General features: G+C 46.0%; 2 protein-coding genes across 2 annotated transcripts; one reads left to right on the forward strand and one right to left on the reverse strand.

Moving 5' to 3' along the window:
- The first annotated feature begins 7432 nt into the window (after window positions 1–7432).
- Window positions 7433–15939, forward strand: LOC100659969 (keratin, type II cytoskeletal 2 oral-like). The gene is given in 10 exon segments (XM_010596891.3): window positions 7433–7996; window positions 9069–9289; window positions 10891–10951; window positions 11747–11842; window positions 12402–12566; window positions 12685–12810; window positions 13451–13671; window positions 15096–15130; window positions 15567–15749; window positions 15752–15939. Coding segments are annotated over 10 exon segments (1860 nt in total).
- Window positions 15940–21474: 5535 nt separating this feature from the next.
- Window positions 21475–22080, reverse strand: LOC100659685 (ADP-ribosylation factor-like protein 2-binding protein). The gene has a single exon (XM_064285157.1). The coding sequence runs from the start codon at window positions 22078–22080 to the stop codon at window positions 21562–21564; it is 519 nt and encodes a 172-aa protein (XP_064141227.1). The 3' UTR covers window positions 21475–21561.
- Window positions 22081–22395: the final 315 nt, after the last annotated feature.

Here is a 22395-nt window from a genome sequence, read left to right on the forward strand (position 1 = left end):
TTCTGAAAAAACGGCTTCACCTATTTTCTCTGTATCCCTAACAAGCCCCTCTTGCATGGAAACTGCACAGAGTAGATCTCTATTTTGCCTACGATCAAGCTAATCACCACCACCCCTTCCAGCCCAGTGTTAGTTCTCCTAGGGACCCATAGGTGTCGGGGTAGTGAGAGCAAGCTGGGACCTTTGGCATACACGGTGACAAGACAGAAAGCTGACAGTTCCATCAACCCCTGGAGAAGAAGAGGGTAGGAAAGGATGGCACAAAAGCAGTGGTTCTCAGCGGGGACAATTGTCTGGAGACATTTGTGGTTGTCACAACTGGGGATGGTAATGGAATCTAATGGGCTGAGGCCAGGGATAGTACTAAATATCCTATAATGCACAGGACATCCCCCTACAGCAAAGAATTATCTTGTTTAAAATGTTGATAGTGCTGCTGTTGAGAAATGCTGAATCAAAGCAAGAGGTTATTGTATCCACTCCTCTACCTAGGAAAGGACCCTCAGCTAGAGAGATAATCCTGTAAAGCTGAGGGAGTGTAGACCCTTCTGAATATGACAGAATTATAACTTTTTAGCAGTTTTTTTGTTTGTAAGATGGACATTTGTCAAATAAAAATGCCCTTTTGCTCTGAGCAAAGTTATAGGAAACAACCCAGGTTAGCAGTGTGGCCTTATTGGGTACTTTCCAGTCTGCTAGTGACCCACTAGGTGCTCGCAGTCCTGGAGTAAACCAGGCTACTTTATGCCTCTGTGCCTTTGATGATCTGCTCCCTTTGCCAGCAATGCCCATTCCACCTTCAGCCTCCTGCATAGTCCTTATTTATTCTTGAAGATCACTCAGCCATCACCTCCTGAGAGCTTTCCTGGATTCTCACTAGGCACTGAACGTCTGTCTTCTGTATTCCCATGTGATTTTGGTTTTTGTTTCCATTACTTGCCATATTTTATCACAATGACTAGTTTCAGTGTCTGTTCTTGTCCTCCCTACTAGAATAGAAAATACGTGGAGGGATAGATGTGCCTTATTCATCTTTATGCCCCCAGTGCCGAGCACAGTACCTGGCCCATAGTAGGGCTAATGAAATGTTTGAGAAGGGCAGATTCCTAAATGTAACTGATATCCTGACTAGTTAAAAACAACATGATTAAATAACTAACTTTTGTTTGGCACTAACTGGTATAAGTCATACACTGAGCATTTTGTACATGTCATCTCATTTAATCCTCACAACCACCATAGGAGGCAGGTAGTAATTATCCTTGTTTTTCAGATGCAGAAACTGCAGCTTAGAGAAGTAGTGTAATTTGCCCCGTATCACACAGATGGGAAGTGGCACATCTGGGCCTCAAATCCAAAGCCTGCACATGTAAGCACTGTGCTATGCTGCTGAACATGGCTTTCTGACCTCTTCTCGGTCTCCTGGGTGCTCTGTCTTGGACCAGCCCTGGCATGTGGTGCTAACAACTCTTTGAGCCTTGAGGAGCCTGAAGTTCATGCATTAGCAGGAGAGGGGTCTACGGCTAAGGGAGGCCCTGTGAGGGTGAGCAGGTCCACCTTCAATCCTGGAGAATTCTAATCTCCAGTGGGAGAAGTCAGAATGGTTGATTGGGAAGCTCCTTGATAATGATGGCATTTCTCTTTGAGGTCAAAGAGGAATTCATGAGACTTTAAACTGTTTTCACTAACACGAGGTGATGCTTCACGGCAAGTTTATCCATCACATTCCATGGGTGGCTTCTTTAAAAGTTAAGATGGACTTTCCTCTCTGGGTTGGTGTAATCTGATTTGCTGAAGCCCACACAGAAAAAAATGATCCATGAATTTATGACAGATATTGGAGTTGGATATTCTGATTAAAATTCCAGCGACTTAATTAACCTCAGTAAGCCTCAGTGTTATTGTCTGTAAAATGTGAAAGAAATTCTGACCTTGCAGAGTTTTAATGACAGTTAGAAACGGTACTTGTAAAAAGACTATTTCAGCACCTGGTATGTGGCAGGCACTCAGTCAATGGTAGCTATTTTTATGTTCTTTTCACAGATCGGCAGTAGGAGGCTTATCCTTTACCAAAGTACTGCTGGTAAAAATTTGAAAGGCGAAATTATTTCAACTAAAACAAGTCCACTAAAACAATTCTGGGAAGTATGCAGTAGCTCAATAAATATTTTTTGACTGATGGATTGCATTATCGATGACACTTGTTATGGGAAATTGGCTTGGCCAGGCATGGAGGAATGGCTTTTACGTCATTCCCAAGGCAGATGCTATGATTCTTTGCAAAAATCATCACTGACTTCAGTGTTGCATTTACCTCAAACTGGGCCACCCCTCAGAGCTCCTCCCTTCTTCAGTCTCCAAACTCACACCTTCCAGGAAAGCTTTGTACATCATCACACCATCATCACAAGAGCTGCCATGTTCTGAGCACCTGCTGTTGTATGAAGGCCTAACACTTCAGCCCTCACAGCTAGCCTATCAGGAAGCTATTGCTAACCTCAATTTACACAACAGAAATCTGAGGCCCAGAGGGTAAAGCTTCTCACCCAAGGCTGTGCAATCGGAAAGTGGTGAGAGTGGGATTTGAACACAAGCCTAACTTCAAGGCCTCCATGCTCTCCACTCCTCTAAGCTGCAAGGGAGGAAGAAAGACCTGGTGATCTACTTCTGAAAAATCAGCCAAAAAATCCTTATGGCTCACAATGGTCTGGCCGTGGTTCCTTCCGCTGTCTGTGAGTAGGACGCTAACGTGAAGGCAGTTGACAACGATAAGAAGCTGCAAGGGAATAGGGTGGGGTGGTGCTGTCATTTGAGTTCTAGAGAACCAAGCATGACAATTAAAAGGATGAGGTTTCTTTCCCAGAGTGCCTCCTGAGGGGAATCTCTCTCAAATTAGCATGATGCGGATGACTTTCAGAAAGACCCAGGCTGGTGAGAAATGTTCACTGACAGACAAGTTGGTCCTCAGGGAACTTCTCATTTTTATGGGGTCCCAGTGCCCTTCTCCCTGCTTTTTCCACCCCCCGGGCCTCAGCTTTCTGCTGTCTCACTCAGAGCAAGTGCTTTCTCCTAGGGATCAGGTGAGTCTCCTTGACCTTATGCCCTAACCCCTCCTGAGTAGTCTATCTCCACACTCTCATCCATCCTCCATGGGTAATTGGACTAGTGTTTCCCCAAGTGTGTTCGACAGCATGTTAGTAGGTGTTAAAATAAAAAGATTTTGTTGTTAAGTATATTTGGGAAACAGGTTAATAAAGATAAAAAGTATCTTTTCTGCAGGACTTCATCGTGCTTTTAATATGCTAATGAACTCGATTAAAATCCCCAAAGAGATATAAAATTCACATTTCTCAAATTTTTTGACCACAAAAAACCTTGTTATCAAGGCTATTTTGTCTCCTCTGGACAAGCTCTGGGAGAGATCCAAGTGCCAGATAAGAATTTAGGGGTGAGTTGAAGGGTATTTTAAGGAATCCTGGGTGGTGCAAATGGTTTGCACTAGACTAACCTAAAGATTGGCGGTTTGAACCCACCCAGCTACAAGTCAGAATTGACTCCACGACACTGGGTTTGGTTTTTGGTTTAGCAATGCCACAGAAGAAAGACCTGGTGATCTGCTTTCAAAAAGACTACAGCCAAGAAAATCCTGTGGAGCAGTTCTACTCTGCAACACATGGAGTCACCATGAGTCGAAATTAGCTCGACGGCAATGGGTTTGAATCTTTTTTTTTTTTTGGTTTTGAAGAGTATTTTTAAAAAGTCTGGAGATATGACCAGAGTTAGAATAAATAGTGATTGCTAACAGCTAAGACTTAGTAACAAAGGGACATAATCATACTTTGGTGTTTACTTCTTTATCAAGCTTTACCTGTAAAGGAAGCCTTCTCTATATGGAGATATTTTTTCACTGTTCACTGTTTTAAGTTATTTCAGTAGTGATAGGTTTTTGTTTTCACGTGGCAGAAAGGAGAAAAGAGTGCTAGTTCTTAATCCAGGGGCAGCGTGCCCAGAGTGACTGTTCATTTTTCTTGTTTTGAGAATGAAGGATTATCTTGAAAATTGGACCTGCAAATCCACATGTTTAAAGGGGCAGCACCAATCACCCCCTCATCCTCAGCAGCTCCTGAGTGAAGAGGCGTGTTTGTCTACTTTGGCCTAGAGGTGATTACTGTCTAATGATTCACAATTACATTATAGGCAACTCTCCAGGATTCTTACTGCAGTTTAAATACCAGAGAACAATTTGGTTAGAGGGAATAACTCTGTTTGGTGACAATCTCCTCTATTTTGTAGGTGGTGAAATGAGGATCCAGAGTGGTCAGTCACTTGGCAACTTTGACACGAAAGGTTCTGGCAGGGGAGGGATTAGAACACAGACTGCTGGCCGTAGGCAGGCCATTTAGATGCCACTGCTCTAAAAGTTTCTGCAGTGAAGAAAAGAAATATTGCCAAGGATGGCAACTCTGGATGTTTTCAGCAGCTTCAGTCAACTGCTGAGAAAACAACCCCGACCTGCTAAATAAGGTGCTGCTTTGGCAGGCTCAGAGACGTGGATTAGCTAGACCCAACCCAAACTTGTACTTTTGTAATCTACCCGTTACCTCTCCATCACTCTGCTGTAGCTTATGCCAGGGTGGCAGGGATGAACAGCCTCAGCACTGGAGCCAAGGGAGGGGAAGGGAATTGGAGACACTGATACCTGTCCTTGTTTGCTTTGGGCTCTCACCTGGGGCTTCAGGTGAGCCTGGCTCAGCTTTCTTTCTAGGGAGGGCATTTGATTTTCTGCCTTTAAAGGAATTACAAAGAATATGAGTAAAGACCTCACCAAGAAGGATTGGCATTCAATTGATGGGTGAAGTAAATGTCTCATAAAATAACCCAACACAAGCTCCCCTTCATGGATTGTCTATGGAAGGATAACGTTCACGAAAACAACCCAAACATTTATTACTGGACACTATGTATTTGGACCACAAAACAACACCGCAAGTAAGGTAGAATCCTTATTTTTACAAATAAGGAAAGAAAGGTTCAAAGAAGTCAAGTGCCTGGTTCAAGGTCCTTGCATAGTGAGAGGGAGATGTGGGACCTGAACTCAGGCTTTCTGAATTCCATGATTACTCTTGTGTGGTATTTTGTAATTTTCAAAGGACTTTCACTTACATTACATCCTGTGAGTCTTACCACAAACCAATGAGATAGGAAGAGGTATGACAGAAAAGGACACAGACTTAGTCTAAATCATGGCCTGAGGTCACCTGACCAACGCCATCTCTGCAGAAGTCTCTCTACTAACCCAGGGTAGCCTCCTTACTCTCCACTTACATTCGGCTTCCTCTTCCTAGCATCCTGTGGTGAGTTTCCCAGGGGTGTAAAGTCATCCTGCGAACAGCCAGTGCCAGACATAGATATTCCCTTTCCCCACGTCCCCAAATAGAGTACCAGTAGCTAAGTACAGTGCTTACTAGGCACCAAGCACTGTTCTAAGCATCGTATGTTTATTTAACTTTACTAATGCTCACAACAACCCCACAAAATACCTGCTATTATTACCCCATTTTACAGTTGAGGAAACTAAAACGCATAAAAGCTAGGGAATTTATCCAAGTGATTAACTAGTGAGCTGAGATGCTAACCAGGCCGACTGACTCTGGACAACTTGTACAGAACTGAGAATTAGCTGTAGAGCACTTGAAACCACTTGACTCGAGGTTCTTCAGGGTCTTTCAGACCAATCCTCTGCCCCTGACTGGCTTGTCCAAAAACCATCCCAGAGAGACAGAGAGCTCGCTGCCTATTTGACTGGAATTCTGAAGCTGTACGCATCATCTATTTCTCGGGGAATCTAGGGTCAATCCCTCCTGCTCCTGTCATAGCTTGTGAAAGCCCATGTATGGGAAACAATCTGAGAATTCACTCTTGTCATATGTGGTGTAGTTGAGCGTGGAGGTGGTTTGGCATGGGGGTGGAGGACGGTTGAGCTCTTGGAAGTTAGAGCAGTAATTCATCTGTTTACCTGCTCTGCCGTCAGGGGTCTTCCAGTCCCCTCCCACTCCCTATACCCAGGCCCAGATGGAACACCCATGATCTGGACCAGGGCTTCCCAAACTTCTAGAATCATAAGTACTATCTGGAAGGGCTTATTAAAACTACAGATATTCAGCCTCTCTCCTAGAGATTTTCATTCTGCAGGACTAGGGTGGGATCTAGATATTTATATATTCTTAGAGACCAATCATTAGTCAGTCAATATACATTTTTGGTGTGTTTTACCTGTGCTAGAAGCTGAAGATTCAGAATGAGTAAGACTCAACTCCTTCCCTCACAGAGCTCAGAGCCAAGAAGGGGTACTGACAAATATTTTATGGCAGTACTATAATGGGAAAAGTGAAAAGTGTAGAGGGAAAAGATGGAGGGATATCTAACCCAGACCAGGTGGTGATGGAGGAGGAGATCCAAAGGCCAACAGATCTGAGTTGGGGACACAGTTCACAGTCCGATCCTAAGATGGATGGGATCCTTGAGGTGACTTTGCCAGCCAGCTAGTCCCCAGTTTCTTTTACATCTTGCTTATGGATCCAAAAATCACCTGCTGTAGGTCCAGGATGGTGGGTGGATGGGTTTGGTCTGAGACCTTGTGCCTGCACATGTCTCCTCTCTCTCCCCAAGCTTCACACTTGGTGGCTGCATATCTTGACTCTACTCTTTTCTCCTGGTCAGACATTTTATCTCCACTTTATTTCCTTTCCCATAAGCAAAATTTCCCGGTTCAAACTCTAGGCTTGCTTAGATGGATGCTTTTGGGAGGGGCTGAAGTGGTGGCAGAGTGCACACCCCTCCTCCTGCACTGTAGGCCCTTCTCTGGATATTTCTTTGAAGTGGTGGGCATGAGTGACATGCCACAAGGAGAAAATGCCCATGGTGGGAGGAACACGTTTGGTCACTGCCTGAGCCTGTGGGCACATTGGCACTGCAGGAAAAGACCCAGCTCATCTGGAGGAAGTTTCCTGGTCCTCACCCTTTGTGTCATGGGGCTTGGTGGCTCCTAATCCCTGGTGTCTAAACCCAAAGCATCTTGCTGTACCTTGTGCTGCTTGGGTTCCCTAAGACCCTTGAGGAAATCACATGATGGGAGGGAGGAGAGCTTCCATCTTTTGTCAACCGAGGCAAGTTTGGGTGATTAAGCTAAGAAAGCAAAGCCACATTGGTCCAGAGGATTATCTCTGAGGTGTGCTGGGAACCTAGAAGTAACTTACTGCCTGGGAGGCAAACCAAACCCAAGATGACTCTCAGCTAATTGCTTGCATCTCCTTCCACCGAGCCAAATTTCTTGGTATATAAAGGCCGGTCTCTTCTGTCGTCCCCATCCTCTGCCTTCATCCCTCTCAGCTCTTGATAAGTGATCTCTAGCTCATCTCCAAGCTCTCTCACCATGAGCAGACAAGCCTGCAAGAAATCCTTCAGTAGTGGGAGCCAGGGCTTCTCTGGCCGCTCCGCTGTGGTCTCTGGCAGCAGCAGGATGAGCTGTGTGACCCGCTCTAGGGGAGCCAGTGGAGGGGCCTGTGGGTTCCGGAGTGGAGCAGGTGGCTTTGGCAGCCGCAGCCTTTACAACCTGGGTGGCAATAAGAGTATCTCCATCAGTGTGGCAGCTGGTGGCTCCCGGGCAGGTGGCTTTGGTGGAGGACGTAGCAGCTATGGAAGTGGCTTTGGGGGTGGCTATGGAGTTGGCTTTGGTGGAGGCCGAGGAGTAGGAGGTGGCTTTGGAAGAGCTGGTGGCTTTGGAGGAGCCGGTGGCTTTGGAGGAGCTGGTGGCTTTGGTGGTCCTGGTGGCTTTGGTCCTGGCGGCTTCCCTGGAGGAATCCAGGAAGTGACCATCAATCAGAGCCTCCTACAGCCCCTCAATGTGGAAATTGACCCCCAGATTGGGCAAGTAAAGGCTCAGGAGCGGGAGCAGATCAAGACCCTCAACAACAAGTTTGCTTCCTTCATTGACAAGGTGAGGGCAAAGCCCAGAGGTATCATGGAGGGTTTGGGCTGTGCAAGAAGTTGGTGTAGGAAGGTGCTAATGGTACTTGGTCTGCTTGGAGGTAGGGGTGACTGGTTTTTGGCCTGGTTCTGCGTTGATCCTGTGGGACAATGGGTACTCCTCTCTTCCTCTTTGGGCTCTGTTTTCCCAGTTGTGAAATAGGGGAAGGGTTCCTGCTCCTGATTTCCTTCTAGGGTTAGATGGTACCAGGAAAAGTGAGGTGAGGGTCTAAATGTGCTCTTTTGAATAATGGGGCCTTAGCTATGAAATTATTATAGGTAACTTTTAATTACTCTGGAAAAGCAATTGCTTGGTAATTGAAACTAGCTGTAATCAAACTTGTATTAGCATGAATCTTACGAATGCCTCTAAATGATGAGCACTGGCAACTAACTGACTTACCTTCGGAACAATGCTGTGCTTGAACTGATACTAAACTGAGCGGTCCATGTTGAATTAGAGAAGGGTGTGCTGGGCCTGCTGGGGGAATGAGCCTAGGATTTGAAGTTCCACCTGAGTCAGCTGCAAGCCAAGTAATTGAAAGGGGGCCTTCATATGAGAAATAATTAAGGGAAAGTTAGACCCATTTGACTGTTTCCGCTGCCTTTAACGGGGTGAAAAAGCTTATACTTAAAAAAAAATAACTTTATTTATGTTGACTCTTTTTAGTGGAAGACAGAAGGATTTCAATAGAACTAGAGCAGACCTGGATTTGACTCTTAGCTTTGTCACTCAACAGCCACATGACTGTGAGGAATTTACTTAAACTCTTTAAGCCTCAGTTTCCTTATCTACAAAATGGGGATAATAACACCTCCTTCACAGATGGCTGTGATGGTTAAATGAAACAGAATATGTAAAAACAGCTTGTATAAATACTCAACGAATTCTAGCTCTTCCCTTTCTGAATTCTCATCCTTCCCAAATTCCATAAAGCAAAGGCTATGTGGATTGAAGAACTGGGTTCATCGCCCTTTGGGGAGGGGGACCTCACCTGGCCATCTCAAGAGGTTGACTTCTTTTCTTACCTCCCCTGATGCAGGTGCGGTTCCTGGAGCAGCAGAACAAGGTCCTGGAGACCAAGTGGAACCTGCTCCAGCAGCAGACCACAGGCTCTGGCTCAGGGCCCAACAACCTGGAGCCCTTCTTTGAATCCTACATCAGCTACCTGCGCAGGCAGTTGGATTTGCTTCTGGGGGAAAGAGGGAACCTGGATGGAGAGCTGAAGAATGTGCAGGACCTGGTGGGAGACTTCAAAAAGAAGTGAGGGCCCCAACTGGGGAGTTTCCCCTTCTGGGAGATTAGCAGGCAGGCGTGGTCCCAATTTGGAATTTCGACTGTTCCTGACTGCAACTCCAGCCAATACTCTTAGATGGATTTGAGTGAAGCATGACCAAGCAGAAGGGAGTGAAAGGGTGGATACGGAGTCTCCTAGGTGGCTAATTGGAAACCCTGGTGGCATAGCAGTCAAGAGCTACGGCTGCTAACCAAAAGGTCGGCAGTTTGAATCCCCCAGGTGCTCTTTGGAAACCCTATGGGGCAGTTCTACTCTGTCCTATAGGGTTGCTATGAGTCAGAATCAACTCTACGGCAACGAGTTTGGTTTTGGTTTTTACGTGGCTAACTTGTATTTTCCATCCCTGACTCCAGGCAGGCGCCTCCTATACCAGTCCAAATAGACAAAAGAATCCTTTCAGCGTTTAAAGCTTTTCAGGGAGGGGAGCCAGCCACACTTTACTGTACATGGGTGTCACCTTGGAATCTTGTGAGAAATTCCTATTCCTGTATCCCAGTCCTACATATTCTGAATCATTAGGTGTGGGACAGGTTGCAGGAGTCTTAGTATTCAATAGTTTATTAGGGATTTTGGGAAGGTGGTCCAGGGCTTCAAGTGGCAAAGTGTTCTTTCAATGTGTCCAGTGCAATGCCCTATTTCAGTAGCTTCAGGCAGTCCTTTGGGTTCAGGGCTGTAGTTCATGCTCCCTGTGTGAGGGATAAACTGTACACCTCAAGGTGGGGAGGAGATTCCAGACATCCTCAAGGGTCAGGACCCACAAGGATGGGCACACCTGCTCTGGGGAGGTCTTCTCAGTCACCCTTCCCAGAGGCCCCATTCCAATTCAATTGCACAAACCCTAGTGGGCACCCATTGTGGTAAGCTCTGTGCTGAGCACTGGGAAGTCAGTGGCAACTCAGATTCACTCTTCCAGAAACCTCTCTGCTAGAATCACTCCAAGTCTTCACTCTCCATAAAATTCATATTTTTGGTGGGAGATTTTAGTTATTAATAGGCAAATATCTTACAGTCCTGATGCTTTCAGAACACATGAGCTTATTCTCATCCCAAATTCCTATAGAAGCAACTGTAATTAGGAAAAGAGGAACAGAGGTTGAAACACCAGGTCTGAGCAAATGTCTCTCTGGGTCCCATATGTGCACTTTGTTTTATGAAATTAATCAAAAAGGAAGCAAGTAGCCAGGCTCCTTGGAGTCTTCTTCCACCTCCACCTACCTGCCCACACCTCTGCCCATCACACAGACTTAGAGGAGGGCGATGTAGTGCCTTGAGCTCTGAAAGGTCTCGGGCAGGACTGGCTAGATAATTTGCAGGGCCCAGTGCAAACAAAATGAAAACTCGAGGCCCCTTCTTAAAAAATTAAGAATTTCAAGATGGTGACAGCCGAGCATTAAATCCAGTGCAAGGACCTCCTGAGCGTGGGGGCCCTGGGCAGCTTTGAAGGCCAGACACCCAGGAAACTGGTCCTGTCTCTGGGTGAAGAGATTCCTCATGAGTGCTTGGAATTCTCATCTCTTTTTTCACTTTCGAAATGCCTCTGTCGAAATGTGTCCTCTTTCTGTTCCAGGTATGAAGATGAGATCAACAAACGCACTGTGGCAGAGAATGAGTTTGTGGGGCTCAAGAAGGTAGGTAAGCTGGGACGGCTGCATCCTGGGGGAAGCTGCCAGGATCCCTTCCCGGGGGGCTGCCCCCTTGAGAGGGGGGTGTTTCCTTACATTTTGGAAATGGGGTGTTTGATGAAGGAAGGTGCTCTGAGTACACTGCTGGCGTGGGAGACATTTTAAATGTTAATGCGACTAATGAGATGATTAGTAATGTGAACCAATAATGAGCACTTTATGGCTAACATCAATCGAGGCTTTCAGCCTGCAAATGTACCTTGGATGTTATTTTTTTATTGTGGTAAACACATAGGTAACAAAATGTGTCCCATTTCAACAATCTCTACATGTTCATCGTGTTGTTCAACCATCACCATTCCTGAATTTTTTCATCACCCTTAACAGAAGCTCAGTGTCCCCTAAACATGTGTCTCCCTTTTCCCTTCCCTCTCTGGGTGTTATTAGTAATATCAATTAGCAAATACTTGTAGCTTGTTTAAACCAGTCATTCTAAAGATGAAGCAGTGAGAAGAATACCCTTTCATTCAGGATGTTGGGTTTTTGGTATAATATAATCAAAGTCACATATGAGGTAAATGTGATTTTTTTCTACCCTAAAATTGGATGGTTACTCTGCCTGGATACTATGGTTTGTGTCTTGTTACAACAGTGGGGTTTGATTGGTTGAAGCAATTGAAAGGAAGAAAAACATTCTGCTTTTCTTACTTAAAAGCAAAGAGGAGAGGTGAGGGATTGGGAAGATCCATGGGCGGAAGGGGACCAGAAGGTCATTGCTTTGGATTTCTGACCTTCCCCCAGGAAGTGGATACGGCTTACATGAATAAGGTGGACCTGCAGACCCGGGTGGACAGCCTCATGGATGAACTCAACTTCCTGAGGACCCTCTATGAGATGGTGAGTCCTTGCTTTGCCCATTCCAGCCCCTTTCTATCTGTACCTCCCTAGGCATAACTTTAGGGAACAGTCAAGCAACAGGACATTCACACAGCCAGCAACAGGGCTCAGAACTCAGCTCTGTCCTCCCTTGCCCCCCGCTCAAGAAACTGTTAACTTAGCTTCTAAGCCTGCACAGACCTGACCCACAATCCTGCAGGGTCCCTCTCTGCCCTCCTTTTTTTAACCCTCTGTCATCAGCCCTCTTTGTTCTTCGCCTTCCCTCTGGCTCGTATACCCGCATCACAACTTGCTCCTTCAGAATACTCCTCCTTTCTGCAGTCCCAGAGAAAGTCATGCAGTAGCTTCATGACCTGATTATAGTATTTCCTTTAGCCTTGTAGTCTGGTTTCCCTTGGGCTGTAGCCAGGCCTGAGATGCAAGCTTAATATTCTAAGTGTCCCACTCCTGGTCTTATTCTTGGGGTATCTCTGCCAGTAGAGGATTCTTGCACTTCTTCATCCCCAGCATCCCCTGGGGCCAGCAGCATGGGGAGTGTGACCATCCATGTTCCCTGTAGGAACTGTCCCAGGTGCAGAGCCACGTCAGCGACACGTCTGTGGTGTTGTCCATGGACAATAACCGCTGCCTGGACCTGGACAGCATCATTGCCGAGGTTAAAGCTCAGTATGAGGAGATCGCCCAGAAGAGCACGGCTGAGGCTGAGGCCCTGTACCAGATTAAGGTGGGAGCCCTCCCTCTGTCCCCACACTCTAGGGGATACAACTTTAAATCCTGATGATCTTCCCAGAGAATGTGCCAACATTTTGCAAAGCCATGTTGATGGGCTTATCCTTTGTCAGCTTGGGGAGCTGCAGACTACAGCTGGCAGGCACGGCGATGACCTCAGGAGCACCAAGAGTGAGATCCTGGAGCTTAACAGGATGATCCAGAGGCTGCGGGCGGAGATCGAGAACGTCAAGAAGCAAGTGAGTCCAGGGTTTATGGAGAGTTCCTGGAGGTCTTCTGGGCCCTGGGAAGAAGCAGCAACAGCTGTGCCCCTGTGCGCACACTTTCTCTGTTTTTTTCATAGTGTCACATGTGGGATAGCACATTCTCTGCAAACCTCTGCCTCCCAGATGTTCCGTCCCTAACTTAGTCCCTAAGAAGAGATCGTTGCTTATTCTCTTTTGTCTAGCAAATCTTGCAACTGCAGTGGCGGCCTTAAACACTCAGCTCTCAGCAGGATCTGCCCTCAGCTGAGCTATTTATCAAACTCTTCACATAACCTCCAAGGCTGACTGGTATCACTGAAGTGAAATGACTAAGCAAGGATTTTTTTAAAACAGTCTTGCAAAAAAAAAAAAAAAAAATCAGAAACTTACCTGATAACTACTAATGCTATCAGTCTAGGAAAGCGAATCATTGTTCTTTTCTTTGATAAGACATGAATTAATTTCAATGGGCCAGAGATGAATGAACCCATTGCACAACTGAGCATGCCCCATTGGGATTTCTAAGGAAGTGGAGAGAGGGATGCTGGATGGGGAAGAGCTCTCCCCTCAGGAAAGACTAGGGGCTTGCTTCCTGGTCCCTATGGTAATTGGCCTCATACCTCCCCCTCCCCAGAATGCCAATCTTCAGGCAGCCATTGCGGAAGCTGAGCAGCGTGGGGAGCTGACCGTCAAGGATGCCAATGCCAAACTCCAAAGCCTACAGGCTGCCCTGCAACAGGCTAAGGATGACCTGGCCCGGCTGCTGCGCGAGCACCAGGAGCTCATGAATGTCAAGTTGGCCCTGGATGTGGAGATCGCCACCTATAAGAAGTTGCTGGAGGGCGAAGAGTGCAGGTGAGGGGCGGTGGGGTCAGCATTCTCCAGGTATGATTTTATAGTGACTTTTGATAAGAGGTTTTTTTTTGATAAGAGAGCAAGGTGAAAAGGAGAGGACAACTCAGTCCAAGGGAAAGACTCTCCTGAAAGACAGTTAAGGATTCAAGTCCCACTGTTTTTTGCTAACCAAGATCATTCAATTCTCATCTTTATCATGAATGTCAGTATTGTATTACATACCTCTACTGATCCTCGCTATGTGAAATGTGCTAGGATAAGTGCGTTGCGGCTGTGGCAAAAGTTATAGACCAGTGCTAACCACTGGAGCTTTGAGATGAAAATGTTCTGTGTCTGTGCTAATACAGTAGCCATTAGCCACTTGAGCACCTGAAATGTGGCTAGTGAGTTTTTAATTTGATTTAATTTAAATAGACTCATGTAGTTAGTGGCTACCATACTGGACAACTTGGTATAGACAGTCCTGCAACCTCCTACCCCTAAGATTGAGTCCATATGGGCGGTGGCTGATAAATACACACTCCTGAAAAAAATAACACAATATCAAGCAGCATATAATCACTTAGTGAGTGAATATCAAATGCCAAGGAAATGCTAAGAATTGGGAGATCTTTCTGCTGAACCCCTGCCCATGCATACTGTGTTCAGAGTCTCTATTCTCAGACAGCTCCTAATATGATGGTGGAAGCAGAATTCAAGCATGAGAAGAAAAGTTATGGAAATTTTATGAGTTTCTATAGAAAGGAATGAGAGTAAAGTTAGTGCTAAGTGCACTGACAGTCTTGGGACGAAGGGGGAATGGCCAACACCAGAGAGGCTTGCATGGGCAGGGTGTACAGACCCATTCCATATATGTGAAGATGCCTGCTCCATGAACAAGGGACAGGAAGATGGGTAGTGCGGGCAGGACATTTTCAAATTCATTGTGTTATCTGTCAGCCTTTCTCATATTTTACCCACCTTGAACAACCACCATCATGGCCACACTACTCTGGGAGGGCTCATTGGGAAGGCTTCGTGGGAGAGTTGGAAATAAAAAAATTCAGAGCTGGGTAGAGAAGGAGGGAAAGGGAATGCTAAGGGGAGAAGATGGTTTCAGCAGGGGATGAGAGTTGAGGATGGGCTCATCAAGTGGGACTGAGAGATGAAATAATTTCCCTGGAGCTGAAGGTCTCTAGGGCTAGAGGAAAGAGGGTGGGAAGATAGACAGATGAAGTGTGTTTGGTGGATATACTGGAAGGCTCAACCCCTGAAGCAGTCAGTCCCCTTTCCTGGGGAGATCTGGTCATAGAGACAGACTTGGGGTAGGCTTTTCCCTCTAGAAGGGCAAATGGGAAGATGTGGGCCCCAAGGTTATCTCTCCTCAGCTAGTTGTCTGCTGGCTCATTGCAAAAAGAATTCATATCTCTTTGTCTCTTTTTTAGGATGTCTGGAGAATGTCAGAGTGCTGTGAGCATTTGTAAGTAGCCCATTCAAAAACCTTCTCCCTGGGCTGTAGAAGGGGTGCCTAGGAACATCCTCAGTGACTGATTTTCAGGCAGGAGGATCTGACCCATCCACAGGAGGCCAGGCCACCAGACAATGTCTAGTGTCACGCTATGGCCACATTCTGCCCCTAGTGTAAGCTGGCAACCTCTCAGCCCAAAAGTAAAACCCCTGTGGTCTTGGGGAGTTCTCTAGCTTGAAGGAACTGAAACTTCTGTGGAGACTTCTGGTCCCTGTTCTTGGGCAAGGGCACTTGAGAGCCAGGCTCACTCTTGCTGTTTAGAAATAGGCCTTAGGGAAGTTAAGCATCTTTCTTTAAGTCACACAGCCCTTAGGACAGAGTTGGGATATAAATCTAGTCCTCTAACTTCCCCGGCCTTTGGCCTGATTTGAGTGCCTGTTCTCTGTAGCGGTGGTCAACAGCGTCACCAGCATAAGCAGCAGGTCTGGCGGCAGCCACGGAGGCTTCGGAGGGGTCGGTGGCAGCAGTAGTGGTGGTTACAGAGGCGGCAGCAGCAGAAGCAGCAGCGGTGGCTACGGAGGAGTCAGCGGCGGCGGCAGCGGGGGCTACCAGAGCAGCAGCAGTGGGGGCTACACCAAAGTGGCAGTAGTGGGAGCAGGCTTGGCGGTGGAGGCAGCAGCTCCGTGAGCCAAAGTGGAATTGGCTCCAGCTCTGGCAGCACCCAAACCTCTGGAGGCAGTGGCTGCAGGCCTGGCAGTGGAGGCAGCACGAGTGTCCGCTTCTCCCAGACCAGCAGCTCGAGCCAGCACTGCTGCAAGTGATCCTCTGGGCCAAATCTCTATGTCCACTGGCTTACCCCTCAGCCTGCATCAGAACTTTCCACTCTCTGCCTGACATCAGCAAATGCACACAGTTCAACCCCTTTTTTCCTCGAGTTCCTGGAGAAAGGGCTGACCTGGCTCCTCTGTATCCCAAACCTCTCCTGGGCCAAGGAGGTCCAGCTGCTAGTCTGGGATGACGAAGCTCCTGTATGAGCTCCTGTGATGGCTCCTGACTTTGGACAGCAACATCAGAGCCCAATTTAGTTTGGGCCTTCCCAGCCTGGCTGGTTCCCACTCTGGACCTTCTCCCTCTCACCAGGAGTTACAGTCTGAAGCCAGCGCTTCTCAGCACTGCCTGTGGAGGGCAGTATAGAGGGGTCAGTGCTGGAGGGTGGGCTAGTCAAGCTCTATAAACTGTTGGTTTCCAGGGTGCCCTCTCCACACCTGGGCATTGTATCATGACTCACCTCTGTCCTTTAATTTTCTGAGTTGTGGTTCCTCTTTGGTGGTGAGCATATTGCACTTTCTTTTCTCAATAAATTGCACTATATTTCACACCTTGGCGTTTAGCTTTCATTCAAGGAGTCGGCAGAATAAACCAAGGCCTAAGAGTGGAGGGAGATCAGCAGTGGTGGCGATCTTTCATAAGTTCAGTAGTAGGTGTAAAAGAAGCTGGGTGTAAAGGAAGCTGAACAGTCTTGGCTTCTCCTTTATCCATTTCTTTGGGTTCTTGTGATAGGTCTGTCCAAGGGCATTTATGGCATTTAAGTGGGGATCTTACCCACTCGTAACTTGGTCATCCGATCCATCCCCTTGCCTCTGAGCAGGTGGCCTCTGTGCTCTGGTCTGGAAAGAAGAGGGCTCACTACAGAAGTTCATCAAGGGAATAGATTCCACTGGGACTGTGGCTCCTTTGCTTCATCCCTGCCCTAGCCAAGCACAGAGCAAATTCTCTTTCTGCAAACACAGCTCCTGGGATTTGAAGGGGCCAGTATATAACACACCTCTCTCTTCCCAGACCAGGTTCTAAGCCAACTATCAGATAAAATAAGGCAAATGGAGAACCAAAATATCGCCTTTATTACAGACAAAGCAGATATTGGAGAATGTGGCTTATGCCTTGGGTGGAATGGGTTTCCAATTCCAGAGCCTCAGGATTAGGCCAGATTTCCCACCTGGACAGAGGAAGCATGGGGCCACAGCTGCCTTCCTTATGGGGTCAGACCTCTCATGGTTGATAGAAGAGTAGAACACAAGCTTGCTATGGGCAGCCAGATCCTAAGACATGGAGGGACAGAGCTACACATGCCTAGTTCCTCCTTTCAAACTCACCAATCAAGTATGAGAGAGGGCGGGGCTATTACACTAGTGAAGCTCTCTCCAGATAGGTGTAAAAATAAGAACGAGGAAGATGCATTCCTGCCCTTATACCAGCATTTCCCAGCTGTTCTCAGAAAGGTGAAACCCAAACCCAGGGAAGACAGAGGTAGTGGGGCAGCCACTGAGATTTGGTTAGGAAAACTGGGGGCTTCAGTGCACATGACAATTAGGGTCTCTATCCCTTTCCCTATCCCTTGAACCAATCCCATCTGCATGCCTTTGAGCATGGTTAAGACACTGGTTTGTAAGTCACTGTAGATCATGTATTACCCTCCAGAAGTTGGACCATGGATGGACTAATGAGGGGGTATCTTTGTCTGATGGCCCAAGGAGGGCCTGGGTTTCATACTCTTGAGCCCAAGATGGGCCTGTCCCCTTTTCACTTACCCCATCTCATCTCCAAAGCCTAGTAGCCCTGATCTCAAGACTTAGAGAAGAAGAAATTTTTAAAGTTCCTACACTTAAGAGTTCAATAAATTCTTGCCCACCTTTCAAGGCCTACAGCAGGAGGTAGCCCTTTCCCTACTCACCCCTAGTACTTTGGGAGCATAGGCAGGCAGCTCTTTATTGTCTATGTTACTTAACTTTTAGAGACATTGCAGGAAAGATCACCCACCCCCAGCAAAACTGCCCAGTCGCTCAGCTGTGTGTGTTGCCTAACTAATTGGGAAGAGGTTGAACTGTCCTGGCTTAGCCCAGCCTCTCATTAGACTGGGATGGCAGGGTTTAGGGATGGCTCCTTCAATTTCTTCACCCATTTGGGTGATGTATGTGGAGAGCTCAGCCCTGGGCACTGTCTCAGGGCCCTGGACGGAGGGTGGGACACTCACTGAAAGTTTGGTGGTCATCTGAAGGAATGAATAAAGTACAGAGCGACACCCCTAGTCTGAAAGGAAGATAGGACAGGTCATGTGTCAAGGCAGGACCAAGCTGAAAGTTGACAGTGAGGATCCAGGATCCTCTTGTGAAGAAGGAGGGTGGAGGTGGGTCACTCACAAAAGGTATGTTGGAGAGGAAGCCTGGAGCAGGCTGGGAAGAAAAGAGAGTCTGGACAATACGGAGGAAGGGCAAGGGGACAGGGTTCAGACTTCCAGACCAAATCCCAGGAGAACTCTGGGACTCCCATCACGCTCTAAGTCCATGACACACAGATAGCCTCCAGAGTGAGGGCACTGTGTCTGAGGCCAGGATAGTGGATGGGGAGGAACAGATTGTTTCTAAGTCTGTGGGAAACAAACATTCCTGAACTTTCTGAGTCTTACAGTTCCTCAAACTCATCTCCCATTTGAAATAGAACTGGGGAGGGGAGGCAGCAGCCAGGGTGGGCAGAGTAAGTATTTAGCTGCTCAGAATGGTCAGAGGGGTGACAAAAGTCTTCCCAAATTGATACTTGAAATCCTACCACTTGCGTCTTTAGGATTAAACAATCTCTCCTGGTGGCAAGTCCTTCTTTATTCACCATCCTTTATTTTTATTCTTTATCCTCCATTCTTCTCTCCTTCTAAAACTTTTTGTCTAGATAATAAAAGCAATGTATACTTACAGCAAAAATGCATAAGATTTAGTAAAGTTAAAAAAAGAAAATAAAAATCACTTATAATTATACCACGCCACATTTTTCTATGCAATCACACATAAGTATGCAAAGAGCTATGTATATATAAATAGATTGTATTCTACAGAGTAGATTCTTACAATATATACTGCTTTACAACCTGATTTTCACTTAATCTATTGTGGAATCTATCCATTTAGCCATTCAACAAATATATTGAGCACCTACCATTTTCAATCTGTATGCTGAGCAAATAATCCAAGAAGTCAGACTATATGAAGAACGCAGCAACAAGACTGAAGGAAGATTCATTAACAACTTGTGATATGCAGATGATACAACCTTGCTTGCTGAAAGCAAAGAGGACTTGAAGCAGTTACTGATGAAGACCAAAGTCTATTGCTTTCAGCATGGATTACATCTCAACATAAAGAAAACAAAAATCCTCACAATTGGGCCAATATGAAACATCATGATAAATGGAGAAAATATTGAAGCTGTCAAGGCTTTCATTTTATTTGAATCCACAATCAATGCCTATGGAAGCAGCAGTCAAGAAATCAACTGACCTATTGCATTGGGTAAATCTGCTGCAAAGACCTCTTTAGTGTTCAAAAGCAAAGATGTTGCTTTGAGGACTAAGATGCACCTGACCCAAACCATGGTATTTTCAATCACCTCATATGCATGTGAAAGCTGGACAACAAATAAGGAAGACCAAAAAAGAACTGATGTCTTTGAATGTTGGGAAAGAATATTGAATATACCACGGACTGCCAGAAGAAATAACAAGTCTATTTTGGAAGAAGTATAGTCGAAGTGTTCCTTGGAAGTGAGGATGGCAAGACTTCATCTCACATACTTCGGACATATTGTCAGGATGGATCAATCACTGGAGAAGGACATCATGGTTGGTAAAGTAGAGGGTCAGCAAAAAAAAGGAAGACCTTCATGAGATGGACTGACACAGTGCTGCAAACAATGGGCTCGAACAGCAATGATTGTGAGGATGGTATAGGACCAGGCGGTGTTTCCTTCTGTTGTACATAGGGACTGACTCAATGGAACCTAGCAATAACAACAACAACCATTTTCCTGACACTGTGCTGGGCACCAGGGACAGAGTGGAGAACCAACAGACGTAGTCTCTGCCCTCACAAAGTTTACAGTGTAGGTGCTAAGAAACTTAACGAATAACATCATTCCATAAAAATATAGATGGAGATCATTCTTTTTCAGAAAGGTTCTTCTTACTTAAAAAAAAAAAAAATCAAAGCCTCACATTAGGAATTAAACTGTTTTTTCCTCTTTCTAGAGGTGTGACATACATGTGTTTGGGTCAGTATTTTTTTTTTAATGTTCTACCAAACCAAAGCCAGACAGATGATCATGCTAAACTAGACCAGTGGAACATATCTTGGTAGGAAAGATTTTGACAGGAAGCAGGATATTGCTGGAATTGCACACCTTAAATAATCACATTTTTACTAAACTTGCTCCCACGCTATCCAAAAACTTAATGAACTGATTTATACCAAAAGAAGCCCACTGCCGTCAAGTCGATTCCGACTCATAGTTACCCTATAGGACTGAGGAGAACTGCCCCATAGAGTTTCCAAGGAGCACTTGGCAGATTCGAACTGCCAGCCTCTTGGTTAGCAGCTGTAGCACTTAGCCACTACATCACCAGGGTTTCCCTGATTTATACAGAATGATTTTAAACAAACTTACACAAGCACACTTAATATACTATAAGACAAGGACGTCTTTTGGTCTATTTCCAGCACAAGGCTTATATTCATTGGAATCCAGTAAAATAGGAACTCCAGCGTAGAAGGTGTTTTGGGTTCATTGCACTACCAACTGAAAAAAAGTACACACAATTTAATACTTTGATCTTTAGGTGAGTAATCATGGAAATTCTAAGATTAGATCCATAGATTAAACTGAGTATCCATCTATATTTTTTCAAAGATGATGACTGAAAACAGTGGGACTACATGAGGACTAGCAGAAGACATAGTAATAATAATAAAGGAACTGCAAATCAAGGCTCGAAGTTGATTTTCACATGTAGGTTTTGGGTAAAGCACATCTCTTTCAGTTGATTCCCTCAGCCAAGACTAGCTCTCACTTTTCCATAAAAGTGGTCAGAAAATGGGAGATTCAGAAATCTCAAGATAGGAGCAGCTGGTTTGAGTAAGACTAAGAAAACACTCCCAAATAGTCAAAAATCCCACACAGCTGGGCCACTGGGATTGAAGGATTGAAACTCTCAGCAAATGAAAGCGGTGAGCACACAGAAAATTCACGCAAAGCTTGCCTGTGATATATGGGACAGAGAGGAATTGTGATGGTGTTATCCCATGTAGACGCACGACCATGTATGCTGGGGGAAAGGGCCCTCCAAGTGGAATGCTTGACACGTCTTGGCCCAAAGTAAACTGACCCTCAGAAGCCTCTGGGAGAGGTGTCTACTCTGGAAGGAGTACGAAGGTTACTGAATATAAGAAGGTGATTCAGCAGAAGCAGAGGTCCCAGGAGGGTCAGGTAATTATTTTTTGACCCATCAATACTTAACATTAAGGAAGAGTCTCAGAACAGAGCCTCCCGTCATTACTAGCGCAAACCTCTTCCGGCTTTTTGGGTGCGATGTTCGGAAGGCTCGAGTTGCACGGACGTGGGAGCTAGTGCCGCAGAGTATTCTGGGAAGCTGGCGTGGACGATGCTTTGCACAACGAAGTCACCACTAAATCACTGCTTAAGTCCAGTCCCCGGCCTTCTTTTTCTGCTTTGTAGTCCAGAAACATTTCCTTAAATGCCAGAAAATCCATAAACGTGAGCAGCATGTCGAATATGTCATCAGTCACTTCATCTTTATGGTGTTTTAACGTTGATGTGAAAGCGGCCATGTTGAATCCGGGAATCCGTTTCAGCAGCTGTTCTTCAATATATTTTTCTACCAAAGAAAGGTATTCATTAAAAATAGGCGTGTACGCGAGTTTATTCTCTTCCGTGTCTTCAAACTCCTCGTAGTATTTGTCCATGAAACTTCTCTGCAACACTTGGAACTCGTCATCCATGATAATGTCCTCTATGTTTCCAACCACAGCATCAAATTCTGCATCAGAGGTGGAAGAGATGGACAGCGCAAAGCTCTCTTCTTCTGCGGTGTCTGTGACTTCCCTCGCCCCCGCGGTATCCATCTTGTGAGAGTGAGCAGCTAGTAGGCCTCCCAAGCTCTGACCTGGATTGGTTTGGGGCAGGCCGCCTGCTCACCGTCCAGGGCAGTCATTGTCTGCGCCTGCGCACATCTCCACGCCCAGCCCGATCTCTGTGCGGGTGGTCTCGGTGCTGAGCTCTAGGCGCCACACCCTGCCTCGCGTCACCATAGCCAAGGTCATCATTCTTCATGACTGCATAATAGGAATGTGGCACATTTTTGATGTGTAGGTTATTTCTACTTTTTTATTATAATAAACATTGCAGTGAACATCCTGTTATAGATGTCTCTAAACGCT

The sequence above is a fragment of the Loxodonta africana genome, chromosome 4 (genome assembly GCF_030014295.1).
Source record: "Loxodonta africana isolate mLoxAfr1 chromosome 4, mLoxAfr1.hap2, whole genome shotgun sequence".
Classification (NCBI taxonomy): domain Eukaryota; kingdom Metazoa; phylum Chordata; class Mammalia; order Proboscidea; family Elephantidae; genus Loxodonta; species Loxodonta africana.

What these genes read in the sequence shown, in the direction of transcription:
- LOC100659685 (XM_064285157.1), bottom strand. Translation starts at nt 22,080, where the DNA reads ATGGATACCGCGGGGGCGAGGGAAGTCACAGACACCGCAGAAGAAGAG.